General features: G+C 48.6%; 11 protein-coding genes across 11 annotated transcripts; 7 read left to right on the top strand and 4 right to left on the bottom strand.

Moving 5' to 3' along the window:
* Positions 1 to 183: 183 nt before the first annotated feature.
* On the bottom strand, positions 184 to 1,546 carry N7500_005264 (UDP-galactose transporter HUT1; the record flags this gene model as incomplete). The annotated part of the gene is made up of 2 exons (XM_056676409.1): positions 184 to 1,249; positions 1,317 to 1,546. 2 exons carry the CDS (start codon positions 1,544 to 1,546, stop codon positions 184 to 186), a joined length of 1,296 nt encoding a protein of 431 aa, XP_056531409.1.
* Positions 1,547 to 2,038: 492 nt separating this feature from the next.
* On the top strand, positions 2,039 to 2,701 carry N7500_005263 (uncharacterized protein; the record flags this gene model as incomplete). The annotated part of the gene is made up of 1 exon (XM_056676408.1): positions 2,039 to 2,701. One exon carries the CDS (start codon positions 2,039 to 2,041, stop codon positions 2,699 to 2,701), a length of 663 nt encoding a protein of 220 aa, XP_056531408.1.
* Positions 2,702 to 3,019: 318 nt separating this feature from the next.
* N7500_005262 (uncharacterized protein) lies at positions 3,020 to 7,528 on the bottom strand (the record flags this gene model as incomplete). Its single annotated transcript, XM_056676407.1, has 6 exons — positions 3,020 to 4,005; positions 4,065 to 4,286; positions 4,341 to 4,427; positions 4,479 to 6,981; positions 7,041 to 7,404; positions 7,473 to 7,528. The coding sequence occupies 6 exons, from the start codon at positions 7,526 to 7,528 to the stop codon at positions 3,020 to 3,022; spliced, it is 4,218 nt and encodes a 1,405-aa protein (XP_056531407.1).
* Positions 7,529 to 7,882: 354 nt separating this feature from the next.
* On the top strand, positions 7,883 to 9,768 carry N7500_005261 (KRI1 family protein; the record flags this gene model as incomplete). The annotated part of the gene is made up of 2 exons (XM_056676406.1): positions 7,883 to 8,060; positions 8,126 to 9,768. 2 exons carry the CDS (start codon positions 7,883 to 7,885, stop codon positions 9,766 to 9,768), a joined length of 1,821 nt encoding a protein of 606 aa, XP_056531406.1.
* Positions 9,769 to 11,450: 1,682 nt separating this feature from the next.
* On the top strand, positions 11,451 to 12,911 carry N7500_005260 (putative mitochondrial ADP,ATP carrier protein (Ant); the record flags this gene model as incomplete). The annotated part of the gene is made up of 5 exons (XM_056676405.1): positions 11,451 to 11,501; positions 11,669 to 11,690; positions 11,772 to 11,848; positions 12,062 to 12,307; positions 12,363 to 12,911. 5 exons carry the CDS (start codon positions 11,451 to 11,453, stop codon positions 12,909 to 12,911), a joined length of 945 nt encoding a protein of 314 aa, XP_056531405.1.
* Positions 12,912 to 13,491: 580 nt separating this feature from the next.
* N7500_005259 (uncharacterized protein) lies at positions 13,492 to 14,280 on the top strand (the record flags this gene model as incomplete). Its single annotated transcript, XM_056676404.1, has 1 exon — positions 13,492 to 14,280. The coding sequence occupies one exon, from the start codon at positions 13,492 to 13,494 to the stop codon at positions 14,278 to 14,280; it is 789 nt and encodes a 262-aa protein (XP_056531404.1).
* A 1,267-nt stretch (positions 14,281 to 15,547) lies between these two features.
* On the bottom strand, positions 15,548 to 16,661 carry N7500_005258 (uncharacterized protein; the record flags this gene model as incomplete). Its single annotated transcript, XM_056676403.1, has 2 exons — positions 15,548 to 16,207; positions 16,242 to 16,661. The coding sequence occupies 2 exons, from the start codon at positions 16,659 to 16,661 to the stop codon at positions 15,548 to 15,550; spliced, it is 1,080 nt and encodes a 359-aa protein (XP_056531403.1).
* A 2,805-nt stretch (positions 16,662 to 19,466) lies between these two features.
* On the top strand, positions 19,467 to 21,602 carry N7500_005257 (uncharacterized protein; the record flags this gene model as incomplete). The annotated part of the gene is made up of 3 exons (XM_056676402.1): positions 19,467 to 19,578; positions 19,634 to 20,003; positions 20,054 to 21,602. The coding sequence occupies 3 exons, from the start codon at positions 19,467 to 19,469 to the stop codon at positions 21,600 to 21,602; spliced, it is 2,031 nt and encodes a 676-aa protein (XP_056531402.1).
* A 1,110-nt stretch (positions 21,603 to 22,712) lies between these two features.
* Positions 22,713 to 23,060, top strand: N7500_005256 (uncharacterized protein; the record flags this gene model as incomplete). Its single annotated transcript, XM_056676401.1, has 1 exon — positions 22,713 to 23,060. The coding sequence occupies one exon, from the start codon at positions 22,713 to 22,715 to the stop codon at positions 23,058 to 23,060; it is 348 nt and encodes a 115-aa protein (XP_056531401.1).
* A 726-nt stretch (positions 23,061 to 23,786) lies between these two features.
* N7500_005255 (uncharacterized protein) lies at positions 23,787 to 24,428 on the top strand (the record flags this gene model as incomplete). The annotated part of the gene is made up of 3 exons (XM_056676400.1): positions 23,787 to 23,967; positions 24,109 to 24,338; positions 24,399 to 24,428. 3 exons carry the CDS (start codon positions 23,787 to 23,789, stop codon positions 24,426 to 24,428), a joined length of 441 nt encoding a protein of 146 aa, XP_056531400.1.
* A 663-nt stretch (positions 24,429 to 25,091) lies between these two features.
* N7500_005254 (40S ribosomal protein eS19) lies at positions 25,092 to 26,030 on the bottom strand (the record flags this gene model as incomplete). The annotated part of the gene is made up of 3 exons (XM_056676399.1): positions 25,092 to 25,386; positions 25,453 to 25,577; positions 26,001 to 26,030. 3 exons carry the CDS (start codon positions 26,028 to 26,030, stop codon positions 25,092 to 25,094), a joined length of 450 nt encoding a protein of 149 aa, XP_056531399.1.
* Between the last annotated feature and the right edge of the window lie 182 nt (positions 26,031 to 26,212).

Here is a 26,212-nt window from a genome sequence, read left to right as displayed (position 1 = left end):
GCTTCTTCGCATGACTTACGCTCTATAAAAGATAAACACCCACATCCAAAATATAGCAACAAGAGACCCGAAAAAATATGTAGAAAGATAAGCCACCCAAGGGCTATTACTTATGCTTTATAAATTTTGGGAATCTAAATGCTCTTCGGATGAAAGCTTATCTACGGAGCCTAGTATAACATCTCACAGTTCCTTCTTCGCGGCCTCAATCTTCGACTGCTCTTTCGCCTTCTTCTCTGATCTTTGTACTACTGCTTCAGCGCCAATGCCTCCGAACACCAGACTGATCCCCAGCCACTGGCCACCGGACAGAGAATGTCCAAACCAGAAAACGCTGAGGAGCATAGTCAACATCTTGCGTGTAACGGTGACAGTGACAAGCAGCAGTGAAGAGAAGCGAGACAGAGTGTGGAAAATGAAGAGCTGTCCAACAGCTCCGCACGCCGCGAACCCAAGGACATGCTTCAGTGCCTCTGGGTGGCGGGAGAGAAACGAGACGGCACCGAACAGCTCAGTCTCGTTGGATGGGGGAATGGGAAAGGGCAGGAGGTTATGGAGAACCCCACTTTGTGAAAGATGCGGCATAATCAGGAGGTACGCAGAAGTCAGAGTGGTCGAGAGAATATTCTGAGCGACCATCATCTGGGGACCGGTGAAACGGGTGTACAACTTAGGTGAGGAGAAGACGTGGTCCTGCGTGGTGTTGGTTAGGCCATCTAACAGGAGGTTGATGGACAACAGGAAAATGCCCCAGCCGGAGGATCCAGACTGATCCTTGGCAGCAACTTTCTTACTAGTTCCTGGGTGGTGCAGACTGAAAGTTGCGACGCCGAGAGTGACCATCAAGACAACACCGTATTTATACAGTGGGTATCTCTTACGGAAGATGGTCAGGTGAAGGACCATAACCGGGAGGAGCTTGCATGATTTGGCAAGGATGAAGGTCAGGTAGTCGATGTGTTGGAGACTGGCGTAGCCGAAGGGTGACGCAAGTGACGAGGAGATTGCGACTAAAAGTAGGGGAAAGAGGATCCGGCGTGTGGGGAAGATAGATGGGATCTTTTGGCCATTCGGAGTCGAGAACAAAAGGTATGTAAAGCCGGTGATGGCTGCGAAAGAGGATTGGACCGTGTTCAGCACCAGCGAGTAGGTGAACCGCTCTGTTGGAGGATTTGGCTCCGCGGCGGTTGCAGGACGAACGGGATAGCTGGTCGTCGTGATTGCCTCCTGTAGCACACCCCATGAGAGGCTTTTTGATTCTTAGTTTCTTGTTGCTCTATCTCAGAAGTCAGACGAAATGTGGGTGAAGCACTTACAATGCAGCATATATACCGAGGACGCAAATCACAAGTTGCGACAGCCCAGGGCTGTCGGCAATCGTCTCCAGGGTTGCCGATGCTTTTTCAGACACGCTTCCATTTGCGGCTGAAGGTGTGTTTGTGTTGCCACTTTTAGAATTTTGTGAGACACCGGAATCCTCTGAGAGATTCATCAATTGCGAAGAGGGGGCTCTCTGGAGCGGCGCTGCTTGCTTTTGTCGTCCCATTGCGACAAATCGGGGCGGTATTCAGCTTGGAAATGCGAGTAACTCAAACAAGAGGCAGTTTAGAGAATGTGAAATTGGAAATTGACACTGTGTCGAGTATAGTTCTAAGTTGTCACGAGGTTCGAGCCTCCTGGACCTGAAACCAAAAGAATAACAAGATGCCATGTGTTCTTACTTCGCCTTGTCTATGATCGCCCACCCCACACAAGTTTATGTCTTTTATTTTTTGAACTTTTGGTTTTCTTTTTCTTTTTTCAAACTCAAGATGAAAGGAAGAATCGACTGGACACTCCTCAAGTTATCTTTTTAAATATGTTTCTAAGCAACTCCCAAGCTTCTTATCTCAACTATACAGTCCAATCAAGAAAAGCGGTGTAAGTAAATCAGGTCTATCCGGGCGGTGAACCCCCAAAAATCCGAAGATTTGCGGTTTCTCGACCGGAGCTCCCTCCGTTCAAGCCTTATAAAACAAAAAGCTTCAAAATATCCAGAATGGCAGACAATCAGAAGGCGACCATTCGGCCTAAGGCGTCGGCGATCACCGAGCACATCAGCCAAAAAGGCTACGAGTCTCCCCACCTTGCAACATCCGCGCAAGTCCAACACAACCTCGAGCACCAACACCTCTGGACCTCTATGGTGGGAGATCTCATTCCTGGACAAGCAGACGACTCAAGCACATTAAGGAAAGACCCCCGCCAACCACCAAAAGAACCAATCCCTCTGCTTTCCGGCTACCCTCCACACCGTGTGTACACACATCCCGACGAGCAGCTGTACATGCTAGAAAACGGGATCCGCGAAGACGACCTTGAGCCAGAGCGCATGTTCGTGGTACCAACTACACAGGGTCAGCCATGGACCTTGCGTCATATGGCTGCTGTGTTTGATCGGCTTCCTGAGTTCAAGCACAAGGCTGAAGAGTATGATCGATCTGTCGATCCTACAAGCATGCAGTCCGAGGCGGAGGGACTGGATCCTCAAAAGACAGAGAAACTGGCTCAGTACTATGATAAGAAGGAGAAGGCTCGTCTGACCAAAGAATGGGGCTCGCAAAGGGTGTTGCTTGCTATGGTGGACAAAGGATTAGGTGGAGACGGGACGGTGGCGTATTATGTTGTGCATGAAGGCGAGGTGAAGCCGCGGCAGAACTGAGTGCGTGGAGCTGGATTGTCCTCATATGTACATAATGATACCTATTTGCATTCTTACCCCTCGCGGGTTAACGACATGATGTGACGAATACTTATTCAGAAGAGCAGTGAATTGACATTATCCATATGGTATCCAGATTACATTCAAAGGACAATTTGCACGATATGCGCCGGAATTATACACAATAGGGGTTGTCACATGATCAGCTAGCTACCGGGTATAGTAATAAGCAAGAAGAAGCAAGAAATGCTAAATAGGTGTGCAGAAGGCTTGACGATATGTTCAGATAGACGGTTAGAGACTGCTGTGCGAAGAAAATCAAGGAATTAGGTCACCGTGATGATTAGATATGACCTGTTCTTGTTCCATTCGACAGCTCGAGCAGTACTCCTCATACCATTGCTTGACGTTATCTGTGTGTTCGGCAAAAGCACGTTCGCCTTTGGCTGTCTCGGCAGTCGACGGGTTTTCGCTTTGGGTGGCCTCCCCGCGGAGAAGAACCTCGACCTGGCGGCAGCGCCGGATCTCCTCGCGGAGCCAACGCTCCCATTCGGTCTGGATGACCTCTTTCTCGATGCTGTTCACAACTCGCAATGCGACAAGAAGGTTGTGTCGATACACACCAAGACGCTCGCGGGTTTGCTGGAAGCGTTTGATGGCGCTCTTTGTCAATGCGTCCCGGGGACTCGATGTACTGAGCGACAGAGGCATTTCGGAATACCGCATGGTCTGCTCTTGGAAGGTAGCAAAACAGTTGCTGGCATTTCCGGTACTGGGCCAGATTGTGGAGTTTGCAACTGCATCATCAATATCCCGCATGTAGATAGATTTGCTCATAACGAGGTTTGGCTGTACGCCTAACCGTGCCATGAAGTTTCCTGCGTGTCTCTCGTGCCACCAGTCCCAACTATCCCGTGAGGAATAGTATCCATTCAGAATTCCACTTGCCGCCAACATGACCAGAATGACCTTGTGTGCACTCACGGTCTTCCAAGACCAGCGGACTGCGTCAAAGGCCCACATCATTAGGAAGGAAACACTAGTTTCGAGGAATGACAAGAAGGTCTCAAGAAGAAGCTCATGCATGGCACGCTGTTTTCGAGGCTTGCGGGAATCAAGCTTCAGATTGGAACCAGCGCCACTAAACCGGGAGACTTGGCTTTGACGTCCCACGTGGCCGAAGATCGTGATGGCCTTTTTGGTGCGACTGTGTGCACCCAGTCGACGTACTTGGTCACTAACTAGATCAACAAGATCTAAGGAGTCTTGTTCTAGATCACCGCTTGCTTTTTTGTCGATCACACCTGGGTATGTCAGCTTATCGTGCTCTGTTCAAATAGGAGAGTTAGGAGGATAGCCTCACTCTTGAGACCCCAGGGAGACCATAGCCATTCGACTTTCGTGTAAATAGCAAGCTTGCTCTTGGATTTGGCCTGGAATGTAATGACAACCTTGCTTACCAACCGGAACGAACGTCGGAAGGGGAGGTGCCATGGTGTTTTCTTGTCTGTGATCACGTAGCACAGATGGTCGTTGAGAACATCGATGATCTGGTAGTCCGAGATTGCATTTTCGTGGGTATTACCTATACAAAAATCAGTTACTGCGTGATATTAAGATCATCGATAGTCAAGCCTACCAAAGAAATCTGTCGTGTCGATGTTGTAGTGGAAATCACGCCTCAAATGCCGCGATTCTGTACTAGCCCATGGGCCTTGCTTAATGTCTTTGCGATGTCAGCCATGTATAAGTGATTGGGGAGCTAGAATCGACGAACCTCGAGCTTGCCTCTCATGTAAAAGAAGCTGCCACACGGCGCTTTTGTCGCCAAATAATATGTGAAACAAAGCTTTAGGGCTTACATCGAGAATCTTTTCGGCTACTAAAATAAGATCACCTTGTGGAACATACTCCACGGGTTGGGTTGGAAGTCTGAATTTGGCAGCATCTCGACCACGGCCAGTCCTGCCTCCATCCAGCTCAAGATCTTTGTCAATGTAGATAGGGAGTCGAATGTCCTTTGCAAGACCCAAGTCTGTAGCCCTGCCTCCATCTTGTTTGATGTCTGCAAGTCCAGAAGAGAGGTCTTCCCAGCTATCTGCACTGGAATTCCGGGCTGGAGATCCAGTGTCCATCTTGATCAGTGCTTTGATCAGAGATTCTAGAGACAATTGCTCGACGGCAATGGAGCCTTGGATCAAGAAGTTAAGCCGTTTCTGAAGAAGTCGAAGGGGTTCAAGGAAAGTTTTGATCGTAACCCGACCAGGAGTATCACTGCCGAGGGGTGGAATAGTATGAAGGAAAAGGAAGTCGCAGTCTCGCCCAGGAGCTGCAGTTACCTCCTTAATGCTCTCCAAAGACACGCCGGTAGTCAAAACCAGTCCGAAATAATGACTGTAAAAGTAGATGTTCCTTGCTGTGACATAAGCTCGTCCGGGGAACTCTTGCTGATCGTTGGGGCTCCAGGTAGCTCTGAACACCAAAAGTAATGCGTCTTCTCTCTTGACATCTGGGAAAAGCAATCTGAATTGAGCATCTTGAATCCTCAATTGTTGAGGATAGTAGCTGGGATATTCATGCCCGATACCCAGTGCAACTTGCGTGAGCTTAACATCATCTCCATCAAGACTTACTGTCTGTCTGTGGCGTGGGCCTGATTGCTGTCTGGGTGCCGCTAAAGTACCTGCTGCATCTGGTTGCGCAGCGATGGCGTCTTTCGAGGTATCACTCAAGGCGGAGGACTGCTGGCCTCCTGGGGTGTCATCAGACGCACTATCGATCTGGTGTTGTTCCCGTTGAAGCTTGTTCATGAAACCCCAATTGGAGCTACCCCACAGGTTCGCCATCATACCACTGGGCATGCCGCCTGTGCTATCAGAGACACCTAATCCAATACCTCTTTCATTGCTCACAACCACTGCCGCCTTGCTCATGCTTGTTGGTGCTGGGGGATTGGCGAGCGTGGCAGGTGCAAGGCTTGAGCCAGGCTCATCCACGTTGCTAAGACTGCGACCTCGTTTCCCAGCATCGTCACTAACGTTGAGTGAAGCGGTGGTGCTGTAAGGGAGAATATTATGGCTGGCAGATATGAGGCTCGCTATTCCACCTGCAGGGCCCGGGATAGATGGAGATATGGGAGCCGCATTGTTCGACTTCCGGTGAAGATCCAGCTTTTGGATGAGTCTAGAGGTATGCTCTCTTGCATGTTCTCTTGCGGAGCTCTCACTATCCAAGCCTGTGGGTCTTCTACCGCTTCCAATGTCGGTACTGTTTCTCATAACATGCCCATCACGGTCTGGAACAGGAAGCGTCATACTGCGATCTCCGCCTCCGGATTCATCGTGCGCATTGGGGGTGAGGGAGTCCGCAGGATCTGCCGCGAACTCGGAAGCCGGAGGCTGAGAAATTGAAAATGCAGGGTCTTGAACTGCGACTTTTCCAGAAACAGAAAGACCAGTGCTCGCGGGATTTTCCAATGCCTTCTGCTTGGCAGCCTCGAAGGCACCAATCCATTCCATCAGCTCCTTCTGGTTATCTGCCTGAAGCAGAATCGTGTTATTTTTGGTCTTCACTTGGAAGCAGAATCGGCGTTCCTCCTGAAATGCAGGACGAATACTACAAAGCAGTACACCGATTCGATCACTTTCTTCAACGCCGCCAGTACGAGAGCCCTGTACAAGACACCCAAATATGCCGTTCTTGAGAAAGGCCCACCGTTTAACCCACACGGTGCGAGTAGGCTTTCCTGACAAGGTGCGCAAATACAGCCATCCTTGCTTTTCTGGTCGTATCTCTTCACTCACATTAAGCGTCGAGATAGGACGAGAGCCAAGGTATGGGACAGTGGAGATATTATAGTCCTCCAGTTCACGAGACGGTCGAGACGCAAGCTCCGCGGCTTCTTCAATGTGCTTTCGGGTGGATAGTAGCTCTCGTTTGGATGACTTCTCACTTCCTTCCATCTCATGAAGCCAACCCTTGATACGGTCCATCTCATGGGACCATTTCATGTAGCTCCCGCTGTTATAGTTGTGGAATTCCCGGAATTCCCGCCATTGATCGCAGGAGACTTTGACTAGGAGTCTATCAAGTGCGTTCCGTACCTGAGGGCCCTGTACCGAATAGTCCATTGCTGCTTTGAGGTAGGCTTTGTGGGCTTCGTGCAGCTGGAACGCTTCTTCTCTTAGGGCCGAGGCCTCCTTAGACTTCGATTGGGAGGCATATCGAGCTTGGAGGTAGTCGTACGATTTTTGGGAACTCTCGAGATTGCGTCGGATTTCCTGTAACCGTGTCAGATAATCCTACACGAGAACAACTTGTATCATGGCCTTCTGGGTACCTTGAAATGCCGCAGATCCTCATTAATGAAATCGCGAATAGGTTCAGATATCAACGACTCCATCTTTCTAGTTGTTTTGACGAGTCCACCCCAAAGATCTTTAGATCCTTCACCACACCTCCTCATAGCCAAAAGTGTATAATCATGGTCGACAACCGCTTCCGAGACAACGAGGGGATGTGTCGAGTAAGAAAGAAAGTTGTTCACTGCACTCTCCATAGTGGTCAGCTCACAGGAGAGCCTTGTTGCAGCCTTGGCATATCCGTCGAGCCATTTCTCTATGAAATCGATCTGATCGGAGAAATGGAGGGTGGTGGCACGAAAGGTGGGCGAGTCGAGAGCAGCTTCTTTGAGACCGACCGGGCTGGAAAATAGGAGTACAGATTAATATTCAAGAAGAAGGATGCAATAACAGACGTATCAAATACTCACACAACGCTCACAAGCTTCCCAACCTGGGGTAACGGGGTTTCTGCTTGAGTCGACATCTAGTGTATGTCTCCAGCCATACACTAGGCGTGAGCAAAGACCGAGACGCGAGGGGTGTGGATGAGCCTCCTCTCGTTCATACCACTCAATTACCACTTCGACTTCAAGAACTTGAGAGAGCCCACGTGTATGATGTTTTTGACTTGTAGCTGTCTTGACTTTGCTTGAGACCTCAGCCCTGAGCCTCTGGGGACGAGATGATCCTAATTGGCTACGTCAGGTTCATGCCTTTGCGCCTGGTCCTTAAGGCATCAAGAGGGTGGTTTGCTGAAAGGCGGTGTGAGGTTTTTTTTCTTTCTGCCAATTTGGGATTTCACCGAGTCGACCTCTAATCATATACCTGATCACACAAAATGGAGCCTCCTTCTAAGAAGATGCGAAAGCTCTTGGACCAGGATAGTGATAGCGACTCTGGGGATGATGCTGGTGGAGTTCTCCTCGGCAAGCAGTCGCCTGATACTGGATTCAAGATCAATGAAGAATACGCTCGTCGATTTGAACACAACAAGAAGAGAGAGGAAGTTGCGAGACGTACGTACTTATACTCGAAATTGTTGTGATTTGACCACATATGCTAACATTTCCTTCGTTAACAGTGGAATCAAAGTATGGCAAGTCCTCCAGTCTTGGAAACCGCCCAGGCGAAGATTCTGAGGATTCCGACTCCGAAGAAGAGGATGACGATGCAGAGCTTGCTACGGAAGCTCTAGATGCTGAAATTGCGGCGACTTTGAACGCCATTCGCTCCAAGGATCCTCGCGTTTACGACAAAGACGCCAGCTTTTACACCAAGTACGACCCAGAGCAAGCCGATATCGGAAAGGGCCCTAAGGAAAATTCCATGACGCTACGACAATACCATACGAAAAATCTGCTGAGTGGTGTTAACCCAGCCGAAGAGGAAAATATCCCACGGACCTATGCCCAAGAGCAAGCCGACTTGAAGAATGCTATTGTCAAGGAGATGCACAAAGCGGCAGACAAATCCGACGAAGATATGGAAGATGCCGACGAGTTCATGGTCCGCAAGCCCGGTCAGGATATCTCGATGTCCAAATCTGATATCAAAGTCGATGTTGAGAATGCGGACAAAGACCCCGAGACCTTCCTGTCCAACTTCTTGTCAGCACGAGCCTGGATCCCCACAGACAAGCCAGAGCTGCATCCGTTTGATTCGGATGATGATGACGATGTCGAGCGCGCGGACGCTATGGAGGAAGCGTACAATTTCCGCTTCGAAGACCCCAACAAGCTGAACGAGGTGATAGTCACCCACTCTCGTGATCTCACCAACCAGCAATCGGTCCGTCGCGAGGAGAAGAGTTCCCGTAAGAAGATTCGTGACGCCGAACGCGCACTCAAGGAAGAGGAGAAGAAGCAGCGCGAAACTGAGAAGAATCGTCTTCGCAAGCTGAAGACTGAGGAACTCCAGAAGAAGGTGGAACAGATCAAGGAGGTTGCGGGACTTCGTGCCTCACAATTCACGGACGAAGACTGGTCTCGTTTCCTGGATGCTTCCTGGGATGACTCAAACTGGGAATCAGAGATGCAGAAACGGTTTGGCGAGGAGTATTACGCTGTGGAGGAGGGCGATGACGGTGAGAATGAGGGAGGCAAAAAGAAGAAGCATCCTAAGAAGCCTACCTGGGATGACGATATCGATATCAACGACTTGATCCCAGACTACGAGGATGAAGCGGAGGCCACAGTCGATCTATCAGGATCCGAGGACGAAGATGACGACCAGGCTTCTGGATCCAAAAAGAAGAGTAAGGCCGAAGAGAAGCGGATGCAGAAACGTGAGGCCCGCAAAGAACGTCTTCGCATTGATGATGCGGTTGAGCGCAACCTCGATCTCGATATCACCTTACTTCCTGGAGCTACAAAGAAGAACGCCACAAAGTTCCGCTACCGTGAAACCTCACCTGAAAGCTTTGGCTTGACGGCACGGGATATCCTCATGGCAGACGACACACAACTCAACAAGTTCGCCGGTTTGAAGAAGCTGGCCACCTTCCGCGAAGAAGAGCAGAAGCGACGCGATCAAAAGAGGCTAGGCAAGAAGGCTCGGCTTCGGGAGTGGCGCAAAGACACTTTCGGTGATGAGAATGGACCGGAGTTCAAGTTCGGCGGCGATGTCCAACCTAGTCAACCTGAGGAGGCTGTTGGTGAAGCTAAAGTTGATATTAGAGAAGGGGATGGCTCACGTAAGAAGAGAAAGAGGTCAAAGAAGCATTAGACGTGTTGCATCTGTCTGCCATTGTTCATAGCTTTTTTCAAAATAATTTATGAAATGAACCAAAATCTCCCCCGTTCAAGTTGAACAGTCCACTTGGGTATTGAAGGATATTTCCTTGTGATATCTTATTTGTAAATATCCTCAATTCGAAGTAATTAAAATGCGACAAGAAAAATGCAGATACACTGGCATAGGGAGCAGTAAATGCTGATACTTCTCATGATATATATTTTTGCAGATTTTCAGAGAGCCGGAACATAAAACTTAAGATTGCGACTCTAGTTCATCGCCAATGAGCCAAACATTGTATAACAGTATACAAATCTTCAAATTCCTACTACAAAGCATTATTTTCGCGCATTCTTTCAGGCCCATATACTATATACTACCTGTAGGACTCGGTAGCTCCCAAAGCGGAAAGCTCCCATGCGATGCGGGTCCACTTAGGCGCTAGCGGTTGCTGGGGCGAACCTCGGGGATATTTTGATTTCAACATGTGCAGCTATACTCCGTACTAAGCTTGCAATACTGCTATGATGACTTTAACAGCTAAAAAAAAGTATGGAGGTATACAAAGTAATCTGTACAAACATTTCCTCAAGCACCAAGAAAAGTGGAGCCAAGTTGTGCCATTGAGTGACATTTTTTCAACATGTGAAGTACCTAGGTACATTGTCCATGCGGCGATCTATCAGCTTAAAGTTTGTACCCGCGACATCACGATAACTTGGAAGGACAAAAATGTCTCATATCAGCATTGAAGCCCAGGTATCCCTCACATGTCTCAAAGGTTTGGGAGGGATCACATTTGCTCAATTGAGTTATCCATGCTACTTCAGACAACGTAGATCATCTCAGTGAGAAATCGAAATAAAGAATATGGGCGCAGAGGATACTTCGGGAGAATCCACTCGTCCGAGACGAACAAAGACTCCTCTCTCTGTACGAAGTACGGAGTACGCATACCAGTGATATGGGGTCCTTTGAATTCTAATTCTAACAACTAATCAAGAGCGACACATTTGAGAGCACTCAAGCCCAGATACACAGGGCTGGTAGGGAATAGCTACGTCGGTGGCAAGACCGAGATATAATTTTTATGCCCCGTTTGCCATCGGATACCCGGCCTGGGAAAAGGAGGTTGCCCCGGGGAGTGGAGATCCGGCATTGGACAGGGAAATATACACCGTACCCCTACGGTACTATGCACCGGCGCTTGGACCGTTGCTCGGGACTACAGGAAGTCGATGATCAAAGTGAAAAGATGAAATATCGACTCATTTCCAAGGCAGAAAAGCCAATTGATGGGACGTTATATTGTAAATCGAGACAGAGTGATCCATTTAAGAGACTAAAAAAGAGCCCGACATACCCATAGCACCGTCCAGACCCAATATCAAGACCAGCTGGCCAGATTGCAGAATTTTCAGTGGATCGGGAGATATCGGCAAGAGGCAAACCAATACAGTATAATGACTGTAATATACAGTAACATAACCCTTTTGGCTTCCTGATTGGGTATTAGCGCCCGGCGGTCGAGTATTTTTTTTTTTTGGCCCCCCTTCCCGCCTTCTCTCTTCCTTTTTCTTCCTCATTATCCCTGGTGTCTCTTTCTTCTTGACACTCTTTCCATCTCCTCTCTTTTTTTTTTTGCATCCCGTTTCTTTTGCACTATCTTCAAAATGGGTTCCGGTGACGTTAACCAGGCCGAGAAGTCGGTCTTCGGCATGCCCGTGAGTATCTCCCTGTGAGCTGTCCCTGAGGTCGCGTGAAGATTCAGAACGAGATGCGATGAAATGTCCATCAAATTGTCATTGAATTCACTTCTGCGACCTCAAGGATCAGCCATAGCTATCGCACTGTGAATTGAAGCAAGCCAGAAAGCTAACAAATTTCACAGGGCTTCGTTGTCGACTTCCTGAGTACGTGTCATGCTTGATGCCTGCAACTATCAGCAATTGCTAGCTTGATGACCTCGAATATTGATACTAACTGTGTATTAGTGGGTGGTGTCTCCGCCGCTGTCTCCAAGACCGCCGCTGCCCCCATTGAGCGTGTCAAGCTCCTGATCCAGAACCAGGTTGGTTACCACCCGTCAAGCACCGATTGGAATGGGCTAGAGACGGAATATCACGCTTGATTATAATGCAATTCACTTTTGAGGTTCAACTTTGGACACAATCTGTGATTTTGCGTTGATCACAGCCGGTGAAAAATTTTTCTCCTTTGGCCCGTGACAGTCGGCATCTCAATATATCTATTCATCCAGTATCTAACCAGCCTCGATCGATAGGATGAGATGCTCAAGCAGGGTCGTCTCGACCGCAAGTACAACGGCATCACCGACTGCTTCAAGCGCACTGCCGCTGCTGAGGGTGTTATGTCTTTGTGGCGTGGAAACACTGCCAACGTCATCCGTTACTTCCCCACCCAGGCCCTGAACTTCGCTTTCCGCGACACCTACAAGTCCATGTTCGCCTACAAGAAGGACCGCGATGGATACTTCAAGTGGATGATGGGTAACCTTGCCTCCGGTGGTGTATGTAACCCAAATTTTTTTCTCGCGCTTGGACAACAACTAACAAGACCCTCAGGCTGCCGGTGCCACTTCCCTTCTGTTCGTCTACTCCCTGGACTACGCCCGTACCCGTCTGGCCAACGATGCCAAGTCCTCCAAGGGCTCCGGTGAGCGCCAGTTCAACGGTCTCGTCGATGTCTACCGCAAGACCCTTGCCTCCGATGGTATTGCCGGTCTCTACCGTGGTTTCGGTCCCTCCGTTCTCGGAATTGTCGTCTACCGTGGTCTCTACTTCGGAATGTACGATTCCATCAAGCCCGTTCTCCTCGTCGGTCCTCTCGAGGGCTCCTTCATCGCCTCCTTCCTGCTCGGCTGGACCGTCACCACCGGTGCCGGTGTTGCCTCTTACCCTCTTGACACCGTTCGCCGCCGCATGATGATGACCTCTGGTGAGGCCGTTAAGTACAAGTCCTCCATGGATGCTGCCCGCCAGATCATCGCCAAGGAGGGTGTCAAGTCTCTCTTCAAGGGTGCCGGTGCCAACATCCTCCGTGGTGTTGCCGGTGCTGGTGTCCTGTCCATCTACGACAAGGCCCAGCTCCTCCTCCTCGGCAAGAAGTTCTAAGCCATTCACAGAAATGTGAGTCTCTTGCCACTGTAGTTATACTGGAATAGGGGATGCACACCTCCCCCAGTGTAACCACTGGGCGTGGAATTCGAGGATGTGGGATGGTCAAAAGATAGATGCGTCAAGAAATGGGTCTGAAGGATCTTGAAGCATAGAATGGTTTATTCTTCCTTTTTGTACCCAAATGTACTTTACTGCCTGCAAACTCTTTCGTTTTTTCAATTTGTTCCCTTGTAAGCATAAAAGTAAAACATTCTATCAGGGGCTATTCAGAAGTCTTGCAGGACCAGAGTCCTCTAATTGATCGTTTGGCCCTCAACGCATTGAGGTTTCAAGTACATTGCCCTCAGCTAAGTCCGCATAGCCAAACAATAGCAAGCAAAGGTTCAACCATTTAAGCCCAACCCCCTTGTTCATCTTAGTATTTCAATACCTCACAGGCAACAGCCAAAAACTTATCAAAAGCGTCCCGATGCGGCAGGGCTCCACAGCGGCAATAGCAATGACGTCTAAGCTCCTTGAAGCTACAAAGCCACTTCACTCTTGACACTTAATCCTTCCACACCATCTATCCAAAATGTCTTCACCAACTGGTATCAAAACCTACAACTCAGCGCCCGTAAATTCCAACCTGGAAGAGGGCACACACACAACAACCTCACAGCCCGAACCCGCCACCGTAATCGAGTCACTAGCAAACGCACCCTCCCAACCTCCACAAGCACCCGCAACAACAACAGCAACAGCAACAGCTCCCTCAAACCCTCCAATCTACACAACCGCCGATCCTGAACCCTCAGCACCACCACCCCAACCAGGCGCCACACCAGTACAGCCCACCCCAACAGCAACAGCACCAACCGTCCCCGAAGCACAACCACCAACAACCACCTTCCCAGAACAAGCAACGTCCACAATAAAAACCCCACCCCCACCTCAACCAGGCGCCCTCCCATCCGCACCACCAGAAGCAGCAACAACACCCACATTCCACCCTCAACCCCCCAAACCCGACGACCCCATCTATACACCGCCACCCCCACCAGCCCAGCAAACAAACCAAAGCTACACACAATCTTACTCCTACAATGCACCCACCGTAGGTCCGCAGACGGCAGTGCCGAACTCAACCTCCTCGCCATACTCGTCTGTCTACCAGACGAACGCGGGCTCGCACGCTCGTCCACAGACTCTGCCGTTGCACCACGGTGCCGGGGCTGGGTCTGGGGGTGGGGCGAGTAGTATCTTCCCTGAAGAGGAGGAGGGGTTTTTGGGAGCGGCGAAGGGGTGGATGAAGTGGTCTGGGAATAAGTTGGCGGAGGTTGAGAAGGGGGTTTGGAAGAAGATTAATGACGTTCATGAGTAAGAGGATTGGTTAGGTTCGGGGGCTTTCCATGTCTTCTATGTTTTATTATGGTCACTGGTTGAGAATTTGCAGCGTGGGTTAAGGGACTCCATTGTGAACCAATGTCGGGTATTTTGAGGGATGATGGGAGTATCAAATTGGGTGATGGAGTTTGGGGTTGTGTTTTGAGTCTAGTTTAAATGATATCTTATATCGATGTTTTGATTGAAATTTTATTTCAGGATAATTGGTGGCTTTGGTATAAAGTAGCTGGGACTAAATCAAGCTTCCTGGTTAAGCTCTAGTATTTGGACTCGATTGTAATAACATCTAGCCTACGACTAGGACAGGTTAGTTTACAAGCGAAAAGAAGTGGCAACTGAGCCGCGCAGGATCTGCGACGGATTAGTTTCTAAACTAGATAGGTAACTGCCTATGTACCTCCATCCCATCCGCGGCTGAAGCGTTGAGTATTCAGCCTCAAAGACTAAAGCCCAACCCTCAGAGGCAATGCAAGGGCGATGAACCTGCAATGTACAACAGACTATGCGTAGAGCACACAAAGAGAAACACAGACAAATAGAGATAGGGAGAGGAAGAGAGAGAGGAAGAAGACAACATCTCAGTTGGATCAGTGAAGATGACTGAGATTCCATACAAGTCAGAAGGGTCAGTGCAATCAATAAAGATGACCGGAGCCTCCCCCTGAATGGCTGAGATCTTCCAAGGACGATCGAGGAGTTATTGAAATTGAAAACGAATAAGAAAAAGGTGACAAAGTAGAGTATTAGAAAAGTCCGAAGTATGAAGAAAGAAACACGAGTCTTGTAGCAGTGGTAGCCGACTCGACTAATGCAAAGATAAACGCCAGGGTGAGAGTGGTCGACAGAAAATAGTACTGTGAGCCAACCCACGTAAAAAATAAATAGTGAGCAGAGAAGAGAAGGGGTATTTGGTGTTGTCATAGTGGTAGCAACGACGGGACTGCTACCCTGAAACGTCATGACAAATTGTTTCGTATCAGGCATAAGAGAAAAGTGAAGACTTGAACGCCATCTGGGAAACCCAATACCACAAAGGTCCAAACCAAACGCCTATCAATCGAGGTAGTTGCACTGCAAGCTAACCAAATTTCCTGGTTTTGGATTTTTTTTTGGAATTGTCGAAAGGTCACAGCCAAAAGCGGTCCAGACCAGCTTCGACGGCCGTGAATATGAAGGGAAAAAAAAGAAGTGTATCCCGCCAAAGTTCAAAGAAATAAACGCCGATCATGATGAGGGTGGGGGCTTTACATGGAGCCCAGGCAGAGGAGCGCCTCCACAGCCGCGCGTTCTTGGATGTCGAAGGTGCGGGGTGGCAATTTAGCCACAGATGGACAGGTGGCGGGGAAAATCCCAGAAGGCTGAGGCTTTGCGCGCGCAGCGACGTGGCTGTTGATGAAATTGCCATTGTTGTTCATCGAGCGGGCGCGCAAAGCGTCGGCACCAATTTGTGCCCAGTCCTCCTCATCGGTATCATCGCCTTCAACCCACTCATTTTCTTGAATTTCATCGGGAGCCTCCGACGAAGAACAGTATTCGCCGTCGTCACCATCGAGAGACATTTTGTCTGCCTCGTGCTCCAGCATGTCGAGGTCCCCTTGCATACCGTAATCGTCAGTGTACGAGAATGCCGTGGATTCGGCAAAGCTCATGCGGTATGGATGACGGTTGCCACCCTGCCAGCCCGACTGACCCTGAATCTGTAGGCCACGCTGTTGGAAGGAGCCTGCGACACTCGAGGGCGGCGACGACGAAGTGTTCAAACCACGATCGCGAGCAGGTTCACCACGACGTCGCGCGTCCCAGCGACCCCAACCAATCTTCTCGAACACGACGTCGCCTTGAACACCACCTGCTTCTCCTCCATTTCCTCGACCTTCCAACGCAGCAACCACCAGTCTGCGCGCCTTGGCGGGGGGGAATATGCGAAAAGCCAGGGACCGAAGCTGTCAGATGACCCATAACGTGGCGGATCGCCAAAGGTCCCTGCTGGAGTAAGATCTCAGGGAGATGGTACTTGGATAGCATGGCAGGGGTGATCGCGCCGGTACTGTCGAGGTCGTCGACAGGCAGGGAGACATGATGATCGTTGGCGTGTTCCGCATCCTCGAGATCAATATCAGAGTCCAACTGGGGGACGGTCGATAGCGGCGATCCGGGCGACAGGGCCACTCGTTGCTTGAAGGTCTGAGGAGGGAGGTTCGGGGAAATGGAGTTGGGTGGCGTGGGAAGCATCGCAGGCATCCCGGGTCGCGTAGGCACATGGTTGCCACTCAGGCCAGAACGGCGCTGAGGGATATCAACAGAAGCAGTCTTACCAGCAAGGGCCATCGCAATGCTGGAGTTTGTCTGGAAAGCCATGATGGATTGAAAATGAATTTGTGAAAGGATCAGAACCTAAAGCGCGCAACCCGGGGTATATGAGTCAGAAGACGTTCTAACACGCGACAAAGAAGTACCACGGATTGATCGGGTGGCAACAGAAATGGTTTCCGAATGAAAGAGACCAGATCAAGTAACTAACCTTTCACACACAGTGACAAAGAGACACTGTAGCCGGTGTAGCGAAGTTGGGGCCAACTTGTTTAGGGCTTGAATCCACGTAGGGGATGCGACGCGGCAAGGGGAGAGCGATAGTCGCGATAAGAGCAGATTCCAAGGTGACGAGGTCCCAAGAGTTCGAGATCGAATATCACAAGATGTGTGTGAAGAAGAGAAAGGGAAAGATAAGTTTGGAGGGGTACAAGGCCCTGGAAGTGACTTAGATCTTTGTACTCCAGGTCCAAGGGTACCTAGGTAATCTCAGGAAAGCGCGTGGATTGGCGCCTTGTCACCGGGTGCTTCCGGCTCTATACTATTGTGATTGTTCTACGACATTATTACTCTGTATTTTTTTAATTTTTTTATTGCTTTATTGCTTTCTTTGAGTGAGATAGATATATATATAACTTCCTAGTCCCATTTGATTCGGTTCATCCATGCTATACATCCTACAAATACACCGGATGTTCACACTAATCTTCATCCCTGAGTCGATCAGGTCAATCCAGTCATAGATATCTGAGTAATAGAAAAGAAAAACCCCTCAATGCCAAGTTGTTATCGGCCACTCATGAGGATCCTCAGTGCTCGTGCGCCTTTTAACGCTTGCAGTGTTCTCCAGGGCGTAACCCTATGCTTTCCTATCGGCTGATAATCAGGGCACGTGGACCTGTACCCTTGTATCGTCCACGAGTGTCGATGTCATTCTGATCTCCATCTTCTTTCGAATTCGGTGTCCATTGAACTTGAATGACCGTGTAGCTTGTACTGAGATTGTATATACTCCGAACATTGAGTACGCGCACATTAAGTACTCGGGTATGTACTGGGTACATCCACTTTCCTCGGGTCCCACTATAATCTGGACTCTGGCCCTTGACGTCACTGGTACCCGTGACAATCTTGGCTTGAGCGCTTTTATTCCAAGGTTATTCCCGTCTGTTTGTGCACCCGTATAAGGGATAATACGCTCGTCCTGTGTCTTATCAAGGAATCCTGCATAGCTGACACCTTGGTCGCCTAGCCTTTGCCCCGAAGAATGCATTGCTCTAGCGCGAGGTCCATGTACGACATAGCCAGCACACTTGTGGACTTGTGGGTTTATTATTGGAGTGTTGGAAAAATGTGGGCTTGCGCAATTCGGCCATTCCCTTTCCATTGTGCGGGAAGTAGATGCGAGCTCTGCATGTCACCTTCTATACCATTCTACCATTCTATATGATAACCCCTCAATCAGGATACAGCTGAAGATTTGACTTGCCCGTTGTTGGGTCTTTTGAGTTGTCTGTGCCTTGATTATACCTTGATGTGCCCCTCCAGGGCGACATCCGCGTTGGGGATGGTCATGCTCCCCTAATGCTTATAGGTACATGTAATCAAACAGTATTTAATCAATAAGCTGACTCAGGGTAAAAATGAGAAGTACCGATAACCATTGTGACTCTGCGCTGTACATTCTATAGTTTCCCCTTTCGGATACCGAAGTCTGAGCACCCCACGTCTCCCTCAATTATCTCTTCCTGCCCTTCTCCCCAACCAACCCTCTAAGTCAAAAGACCCCTCACTTAGGTCGCGCATATTTCCCACGAAGAGAAACACGTACCCCTCTGCCTGCATTGGAGATTCGCCATCCATATACCGAATTGAGCATGCAACAGTTGTATAGCTAGGCCCCTCATAAGCCGCTAGTTTTTCTGCGTGTTCAATGGTCAGTACCTCGTACACAGCCCCTGTGATGGTATCGCCGAGATCGCCAGAAAGTAGAGCTGGGTAGTGTCCCCAGAGCTTACACTTGTACCCCTCGATGTATGCGGGTCGTAAGTGGGAGGCGTGTTTTAGACTTAACAACTCTATTAGTAGATTTTGGTCTTGAAGTGAGCCGTAGAAGAAGTATGGGCCTTTTGGAGCAGGACCTTGGGGTTGAGGTCGGGGGATCTGGGATTGAAAGAAGTGGCTGGGAGATGTGCTTCGCATCTTTAGGACTGTGGGTGATATTTTTGACCGAGGGTTCTGTGGGGGAGGTGGGGGTGGAGGAGGTAGACTGCCCCTTGATCGTGTTGAGTTCTCCATGACTGTGCTAGTAACAAGCAATCCAAAATCTTGAGCGCTGTATCTGGGAGATGCTGTTCATGCTCATGTCTCGGAATCTTTGTGGGGAAGATCCCTGCGGAGGATCACGGCTGCTTTCACTACTCTGTACACACATTATTTTCTATGATTCTAGACAATGATCGACTACCGATGCAGCTTTGTGATATCTTTTTAGTATTTTGAGTCTTTTCATGTAGTCTTTCTACGTCCCATTTAGATATCTCTCCCCTTGGTTCTATAGACGGTAGAAAAAGGAGGGAAATCCTATACCGTATAGACAGCTTTTCTATGGATAAAACAAGCTTTATATCCTATCAAACCAAGACGTTGAAGATGAGGCTAAACCCGTCTGATCGGATAAATGGTCATCTTCGCCTATTTTACCAAGGCCATTTTCCCGACGCGGGGGTTTTTTGTGCCTAAATAATTCGACAATTCGATAATTCACCAGAAGAAAAATGGTTAAATAGGCGTAAAGTGTGCTTCCCATAGTTGAAAGGGAGGTTACTTCGAATCATCACGTATTTGGCCATAATGGTCTACTATGGGTTTGCATTTCTCTGTCTGGCAATCACCGCAAATGCAGCAGCGAGCCCCAAGTCTTTAAACTCCGATATTTCCATTCTCATTCACAATGATCTGCTAGGTTTGCATAGTCACTGAGTTAAGAACATGACTTCGAGGACTGACTTTCAAAAAAGAAACTGAAAGTCCACTATCAGATTCAGGAATTCTGGTGCTCGACGCGAAACCATGGCAAGAAGCCACTGAAAGCTGCCAAAAGATTGGAGAGGTTCTTTGGGGCACTGATTCCAGTTACAAAAAGATCAAAAGTGACTTGGACTATCTTGTATACCAAGGCAAATACCCTCGCAACCAACGTTTTTGGACTGCCTCGGACCACCGCAAACTGTCGACCATCGATGCAAATGGTCGGGTGAATAAAGCATCTGCAAACGAGAGACTGCCTGTGCTTTGCACACAAAGTGCCCCCTTCTCCAACAGTACATTTCAGGATACAAGTGCTCAGTGGCAGGTGACTGTTCACTCCAATGAGGAATATCTTACCGGGTAGGAAATTGTACTTCCCTGACCTTGCGATCTATCCTAACAAACCACAGATTCCGGGATCGATTCAGTTTCCGCTTTCTGGGAATCCGCTACGCTAAACAGCCCCGACGGTGGGACTATTCCCGACTATATAAAGGGACTGGCAAAAAAGCTTCTGCTCTCGACTATGGCTCTGACTGCACACAAGGCACAACTGGTTCAGAAGACTGCTTGTTCCTCAATATTTGGTCTCCCTATCTTCCCCAAAGCCGCAAAGTCAGAAAGAGCCATCTTAAACCTGTGATGCTTTGGATTCACGGTGGAGCTTTCACTGGCGGCACTGGCAGTGACCCCACGTTCGACGGTAGTAATCTAGCCTCGAGAGGCGATGTTGTGGTCGTTACAATAAACTACCGCGTGGGAACACTGGGGTTTCTTGCATTAGATGATGGTAAAACCAACGGTAATTACGGATTGGCAGACCAGACCACAGCGCTGGAGTGGGTTCGTCGAAACATCCAGGACTTCGGCGGAGATCCAGACAGAATAACCATCTTCGGCCAATCGGCCGGTGCAGGCTCAGTGCGGGCACTACTTGCTTCTCCGCTCGCACGAGGTAAATTTGCTGGTGCAATCATGCAGAGTAATCTTGGTGGCTTGGCTTATGGCACAACCTACTCGAAGTATTATACCATCGCGCAGCAGATGGAAGTTGTGGGGAATGCCATTCTCAACGAAACAAACTGCACGGATGCTGCTTCACCCGTCGAGTGTTTGAGAAAGCTTCCCGCGTCAACGATTGCCAATCTTGCTGACTCGGCGCGGTATCTGGTTGTCGATGGCGTCTACCTCCGAAGCTCAGAGCTGGATTTGATAAACCCAGCATCGACTGCCAATGTGCCTTTGATGATCGGTACAATGAGAGATGATGGCGCTGCCATGATTGGTTATCCTGCAGTGGGACAAACGTTGAAATCCTTCCTCAATGAATCAGGCTTTAGTGACTCAGTTTACCCAAGCCAACTATTTCCTGTACCATCAACCGTCAATGCTACACTTGATATCTTCAACACATCCTCTCGCATAGCCACAGATGGAATGTTTCGATGCATTGACCAAGCGACTGCACACACAGCCTCAAGGACTCATATCTTCCCCGATATCTTTTACTACGAGTTTAACCGCTCATACCAAATGCCAGGCTGGTCACCCAATGCCCCAGTGTGCAACGCTCCTATCACAGAGGAGTTCCCAAATGGTGACCCCAGCAAGGAGTACTTTAAATGCCATTCTGGCGAGCTGTTCTACGTGTTTGGCAGTTTCCGTCGTCAGGGTTTGCCGTTCCGGGATGAGTTCGATCTACCTTTCGGGCAGTATGTACTAGATTCTTGGGCGAGTTTTGCGAGAGTAGGTATACCTACTCCTGATTTGGCCTTTTTGAAGGCAAGGGGATATAGTAATACAACTCGGGAGATTGAGGCGAATGGGTTGTGGGAGCCGTTTGGCAAAGGGAGTCAGCTTCGGTTGCTTCAGTGGCCGTCTGGGATGAGGGATTTGGACGAACTGGAACAATGCCGTGCGTTGAAATTGTCTTTAGATTACTTCGATCCTAAGAATTAGACAAAATGATTTAGTGTTTAGTACAGAGAAAGGGATTTGTATTTTTTGGCTCCCTAGATCTATAATACCCACGAAGCTAGATCTGTCCCATCAATGCTTCTTTTAGAGACAACATGAAGAGCTTGTTAGTCCTTCTCTTTGTGAACTTTCATCGGTAGCCTCGTTTCAAGTGTCCCTTCAGACTCCCTTCTCTTTGTAGTGTCTTCGATGGTGTTTGAACACTATATCATTTGAAGCCTTGGCCTGTCATTTCTATCACCGGACAAAAAGTCCGTTTACTGCTCCTAAATAAAAGTAACTTTCTGTTTACAGACACAAAGCTTCCTGTTCTTCCCTTTATTATAGCAACTAAACCCCAAGTCTCACAGTAAGATACAGCATGGATTGTAGTCAACTGGAGGTTGAACTCTTGATATGTAGAACTGATAGTGCCGTCGATGCTAAAATAATGATCAAAAAGCTCTAGAGCCCTTTGCCTTCTTCCCTTTCAGTGTTTTAGTTCGCCCTGGAATATTATTTAGGGATCGTAACCGACAAATAAACACAACATTGATTGTACTCACTTATAACCCTTGAACCCATAGTGTCTTTGTTGTGACTTTTTTATACACGAGGTCATGTTGGAGAATAGGTCATTCAACTGACAGTTCGCACGGCATTCTGCATGAAAGAAACCATTTTCTCCGTTTCCCCTTGCACTTTGCCCCTTTCTTTTTGGCGTCCTTTCAGCTATCTGAACATTTGAGATGGATGTACGGAGTACCGTCCAATCTGGAAATGAAGAAGGAGAGGACGAAGATGAATGAATTCCTTTATGTCAAGAGATATATCTCCACTCTTAAGGCAAGGCAGTTCCATTACGAATCAGAGGTCCAAGCATACAAAGCGATGAAAGACATCCAAGGCATCCATGCCCCCCGAATTTTTGCAAGCACCAAGATTCTTGGGCCAGAATGCACCCAAGATCAGTCTTTTAGTCGGTCTTTCGAACACCCTGGGATTCTTATGGAATATATCGAAGGATTCCCTCTGCCCGACATCGCAGAGCGTGCCCCAAGGAAATGATGGCAGCCCATTATTGACAATGCTATCGAGGTTGTCAACAACATCATGCACCATGGGGTCCTCAATGACGAGGCGAGCCCAAGATGCTTGATCGTGCAACCCGACCCAGCCAACGATTTGGATTCCGAATATAAATATAAAATGACTATGATCGACTTTGGTCATACTACTGTTCGTACACAGTACTCACCAAGAGAGGACTGGCGATGGCGAGAAGCTCACAGCGATACAGAGGAAGCGGTCGGGCAAGTGATGCGTCGGGCATTGGAGGTGGACTATGGGGGAGGTTACGTCTATACACGGACGCCCTATCGTCAAGCGCTTCAAAATGGTTATATGAAGGAGGGCGATTACAAAGATCGTGACGAGAGGCCTATGTTAAGCAATGTATGATGTGAGGAGAAAGATCTACATGTGCATTTGTTATGGGAAAGAAGATTGAGATACCCTGTATGCTCCCTTTGTCCCTTTCCGGCAATATTCTTCTCCTCCCCATCTCTCTTCTTAGCTAGGAACAACCAGTGATTCTTCTTCAAACTTCAGTACACGAAGCTCTTGTATTGGGGTATTATTTAGGGCGAGAATGAGGATATCAGGCAAGACTGTCGAAGTATAAACATTCTACTGTAGGCATGTCTATTTCATACATCAGAAATATGTCAATCCATGATTGTGATAAGGACCTGCGTGAATTTACCTGTGGACTTATTATCTGCCATAATATCCCGGTCAAGTGCACGATCTAGTGTACAAATCTCTGAATGGATGACTATGAGCATCGTTTGTGGGTATGGATGTCCACTTCCGATGCTATTCCGAAATATGGAGCACCACCCGTGGACCTCCAACTTCGTGTACTATGTGAGCTATTTACTCTTTTTGATCAAGTCATACCTCACATATATCAGTATCTACAACATATACTTGGTGTACTAATATCATCCTCATTGGTCCATATAAAATTGTAGAAAGCGACCTCAGGAAACTTTGATCTATAGTCTCGATAAGATCGGATGCGTCCCTTCCGACATTTCCCCTCATGAAGTAGACATATCCCGCAAGAATTTACCATCTCATTAATTTTTAACAACCTGCAAATCTAACTCCTTTAAACCCAGAATGTCTTACCAAATCACCTACGACGCTACCCGCGCACCACCGCGCGCCGCCGCCCTCGTCGCATTCATGGAAGACTTCTATCGCACCAGCGACACCGAGTCCCTGCACGAGAAATACGTCCAGTACTTCACCCAAGATGCGACACTCATTATGGGACCAAAGGAGGCCAAGGGCGCAAGCGGTATGCTGCTATCCAATTCCCTCCCTTTAACTCTGCGCAATCATATAACCAATTCCGGTCCTGATTTCCACTTTGATGCACAAAATATATATACATCTGTGTTGGGTTGAACTCTAGCTAACCAGACCAATCCTATAATAGCAATTCTCACGCTTCGTCAGGGCCTCTGGACACATGTTGCTTCACGCAGACACACGCCGGTACAGATCTACTTCGGCAGCGATGATGAGATCATGTTGTACGGTGGAGTGAACTATAGACTCAAGGCTAACCCGGATAATGATGTTTATGTGCCTTGGGCTGGACGGGTTGTGTTTGCGCCTCAGAAGGAGGACGATAATATCAAGATGCAATTTTATCAGGTTTACTTGGTGAGTACATCCTTGTGCTGCTAGCTGTGATAGTTGTGGTGCTGATTGGTTGTCTTCTAGGATACTGCGGCTCAAACTGGAAAGAAATAAAGCGGATTGAAGTGTGACCATTAGACTTGTCTTGTACATATATGAAAAAGAGTTGCATAAATTCAATAGCAATGATATAAATTGGACTTTTGGGAAACGTTGATCTATATAATGTGCAGGGCGAAAGCTCCACCAAGTAGCTAAATGACAACAGACACCTACATCTACACCTACAACAGAGAGAGGACGGAACAGTTTTGAAGTGTTTAGACATGCTCTTTATTTCCAGGAGACCACGAGAGAAAAAAGGGACAAAGACGCCGTAGGGTTGATCGGGGTTAAAGAGGTGAGGGAGTTCATAAAAACATGTCAAGGGGAAAAGAATCCCCTCTCCTCGACAAGAGAGAGAGGGGAAGGATTGTGTAGACCGTCTCGTCCGCTCTCTTCTCTCGTTCAAGTCTCCGGATAATGATGCCTCATCCTCATGCACTCTGCACCGCCCATATCTCTCTCCGCTAGTAGCCCCGTCTGGTCGTCAGATAAAAAAAAATATGGAGTTGGAACAAGAAAAAAGAAACAAACGTAAGTCGCGCACGGGACCGCAAGCTCCGAATTTTTATTTTTGTGTCGTCATTTCCAATATCTTGCCGCCGTAGCGAAGACAAAACCACAAAAACAAACGACTTATCCCCGAACTATTAAAAGCCCATTGTTGCGATACGTTTATTCCTCATCAGACTCCTCCTCCTCATCGACGGTGGTCTTGGCAATACGGTCCAAATCACGCTGACCGCTCTGGGTGATGCGGCGGCCACCCTTCTCCTCATCGATCTCGAGGACACCGATCTTCTCAAGAGCCTGGAGGGCCTTGCGGTCAACGGAGCCGGAGGCATCAACGTGGTGGGCGGGACGGGCACCACGGTTCTTGGTGGAGCCGTGGACCTTGCGAAGACGGCCGACACCGACGGTCTTGCGCATGTAGATGTGACGGGCACAGGCGGCGGCGCGGACGTAGAACCTTTAGAAAAATCAATGTCAACTGGTTGTTCGAATTTTGGTGGCTTGTGATTTGATGCGGTCGTACCAGTCAGCATCCTGAGGAGGAAGCTCGTTGGAGGCAGAGGTCTTGACAGTATCAACCCATCCGGGGATGGGGAGCTTGCCCTGACGCTTCAGGAAAGCAGAGTAGGCAGAGATGAACTTCTGCGCCTGTGTGGGTGAGAAAAGTGAGATGTTAGTTGTGGCTCATCAGTATACGCGTGCATCGGTCAAAGTCTGTGGATTTGCAGATGTGTCGGATTCGTTTCTGGAAGCAGTTCATCATTCGTCGTGTGGGATATTCGCTAGAATGCAGTCTTTGTATCCAATATTCCAGAGAGAATACCAACAGATAGACAAATCTATCAAAATTTCGCCCCTCAAAAACATGCATGCACATCCTTCGATATTCGACATTTTTCCGATAGGCAATTAAACAATTCGCCCACTGTATGCGTAATCCGTGCGAAGCATTTCCATATTGGCGATATGATCCGACCGATGTTGTGGTATCCGTGCATCCAGAAACGAACCGTCCACATCATGCAAACCAGAGCTGGTGACCGATCACCTAAAATCGAGCAGGACACTTACGTCCACATCGCGAACGGTAACACCACCCATTTTGGCGACTTGTCGAGGGGTCGAAGGGTAGGGATTAGAGAGAGAGAGGCGTTGGGCGTCGAGGTGGGCAGGGTCGAAGTCGAAGAGTCGCTCAAAATTTCAAGACACACACAACTCTGGGCGGGTTGGGTCTGTGTGCCGTTCGCTTGTCCATTTTGGGTTAGCCGTACCCTAAGCTGGGT

This window comes from Penicillium coprophilum, assembly GCF_028826855.1.
Source record: "Penicillium coprophilum strain IBT 35676 chromosome Unknown utg000004l_segment0_segment0, whole genome shotgun sequence".
NCBI lineage: Eukaryota > Fungi > Ascomycota > Eurotiomycetes > Eurotiales > Aspergillaceae > Penicillium > Penicillium coprophilum.
The sequence above is the reverse complement of the archived record's forward strand: the minus strand, read 5'-3'. Positions and strand labels throughout refer to the sequence as shown.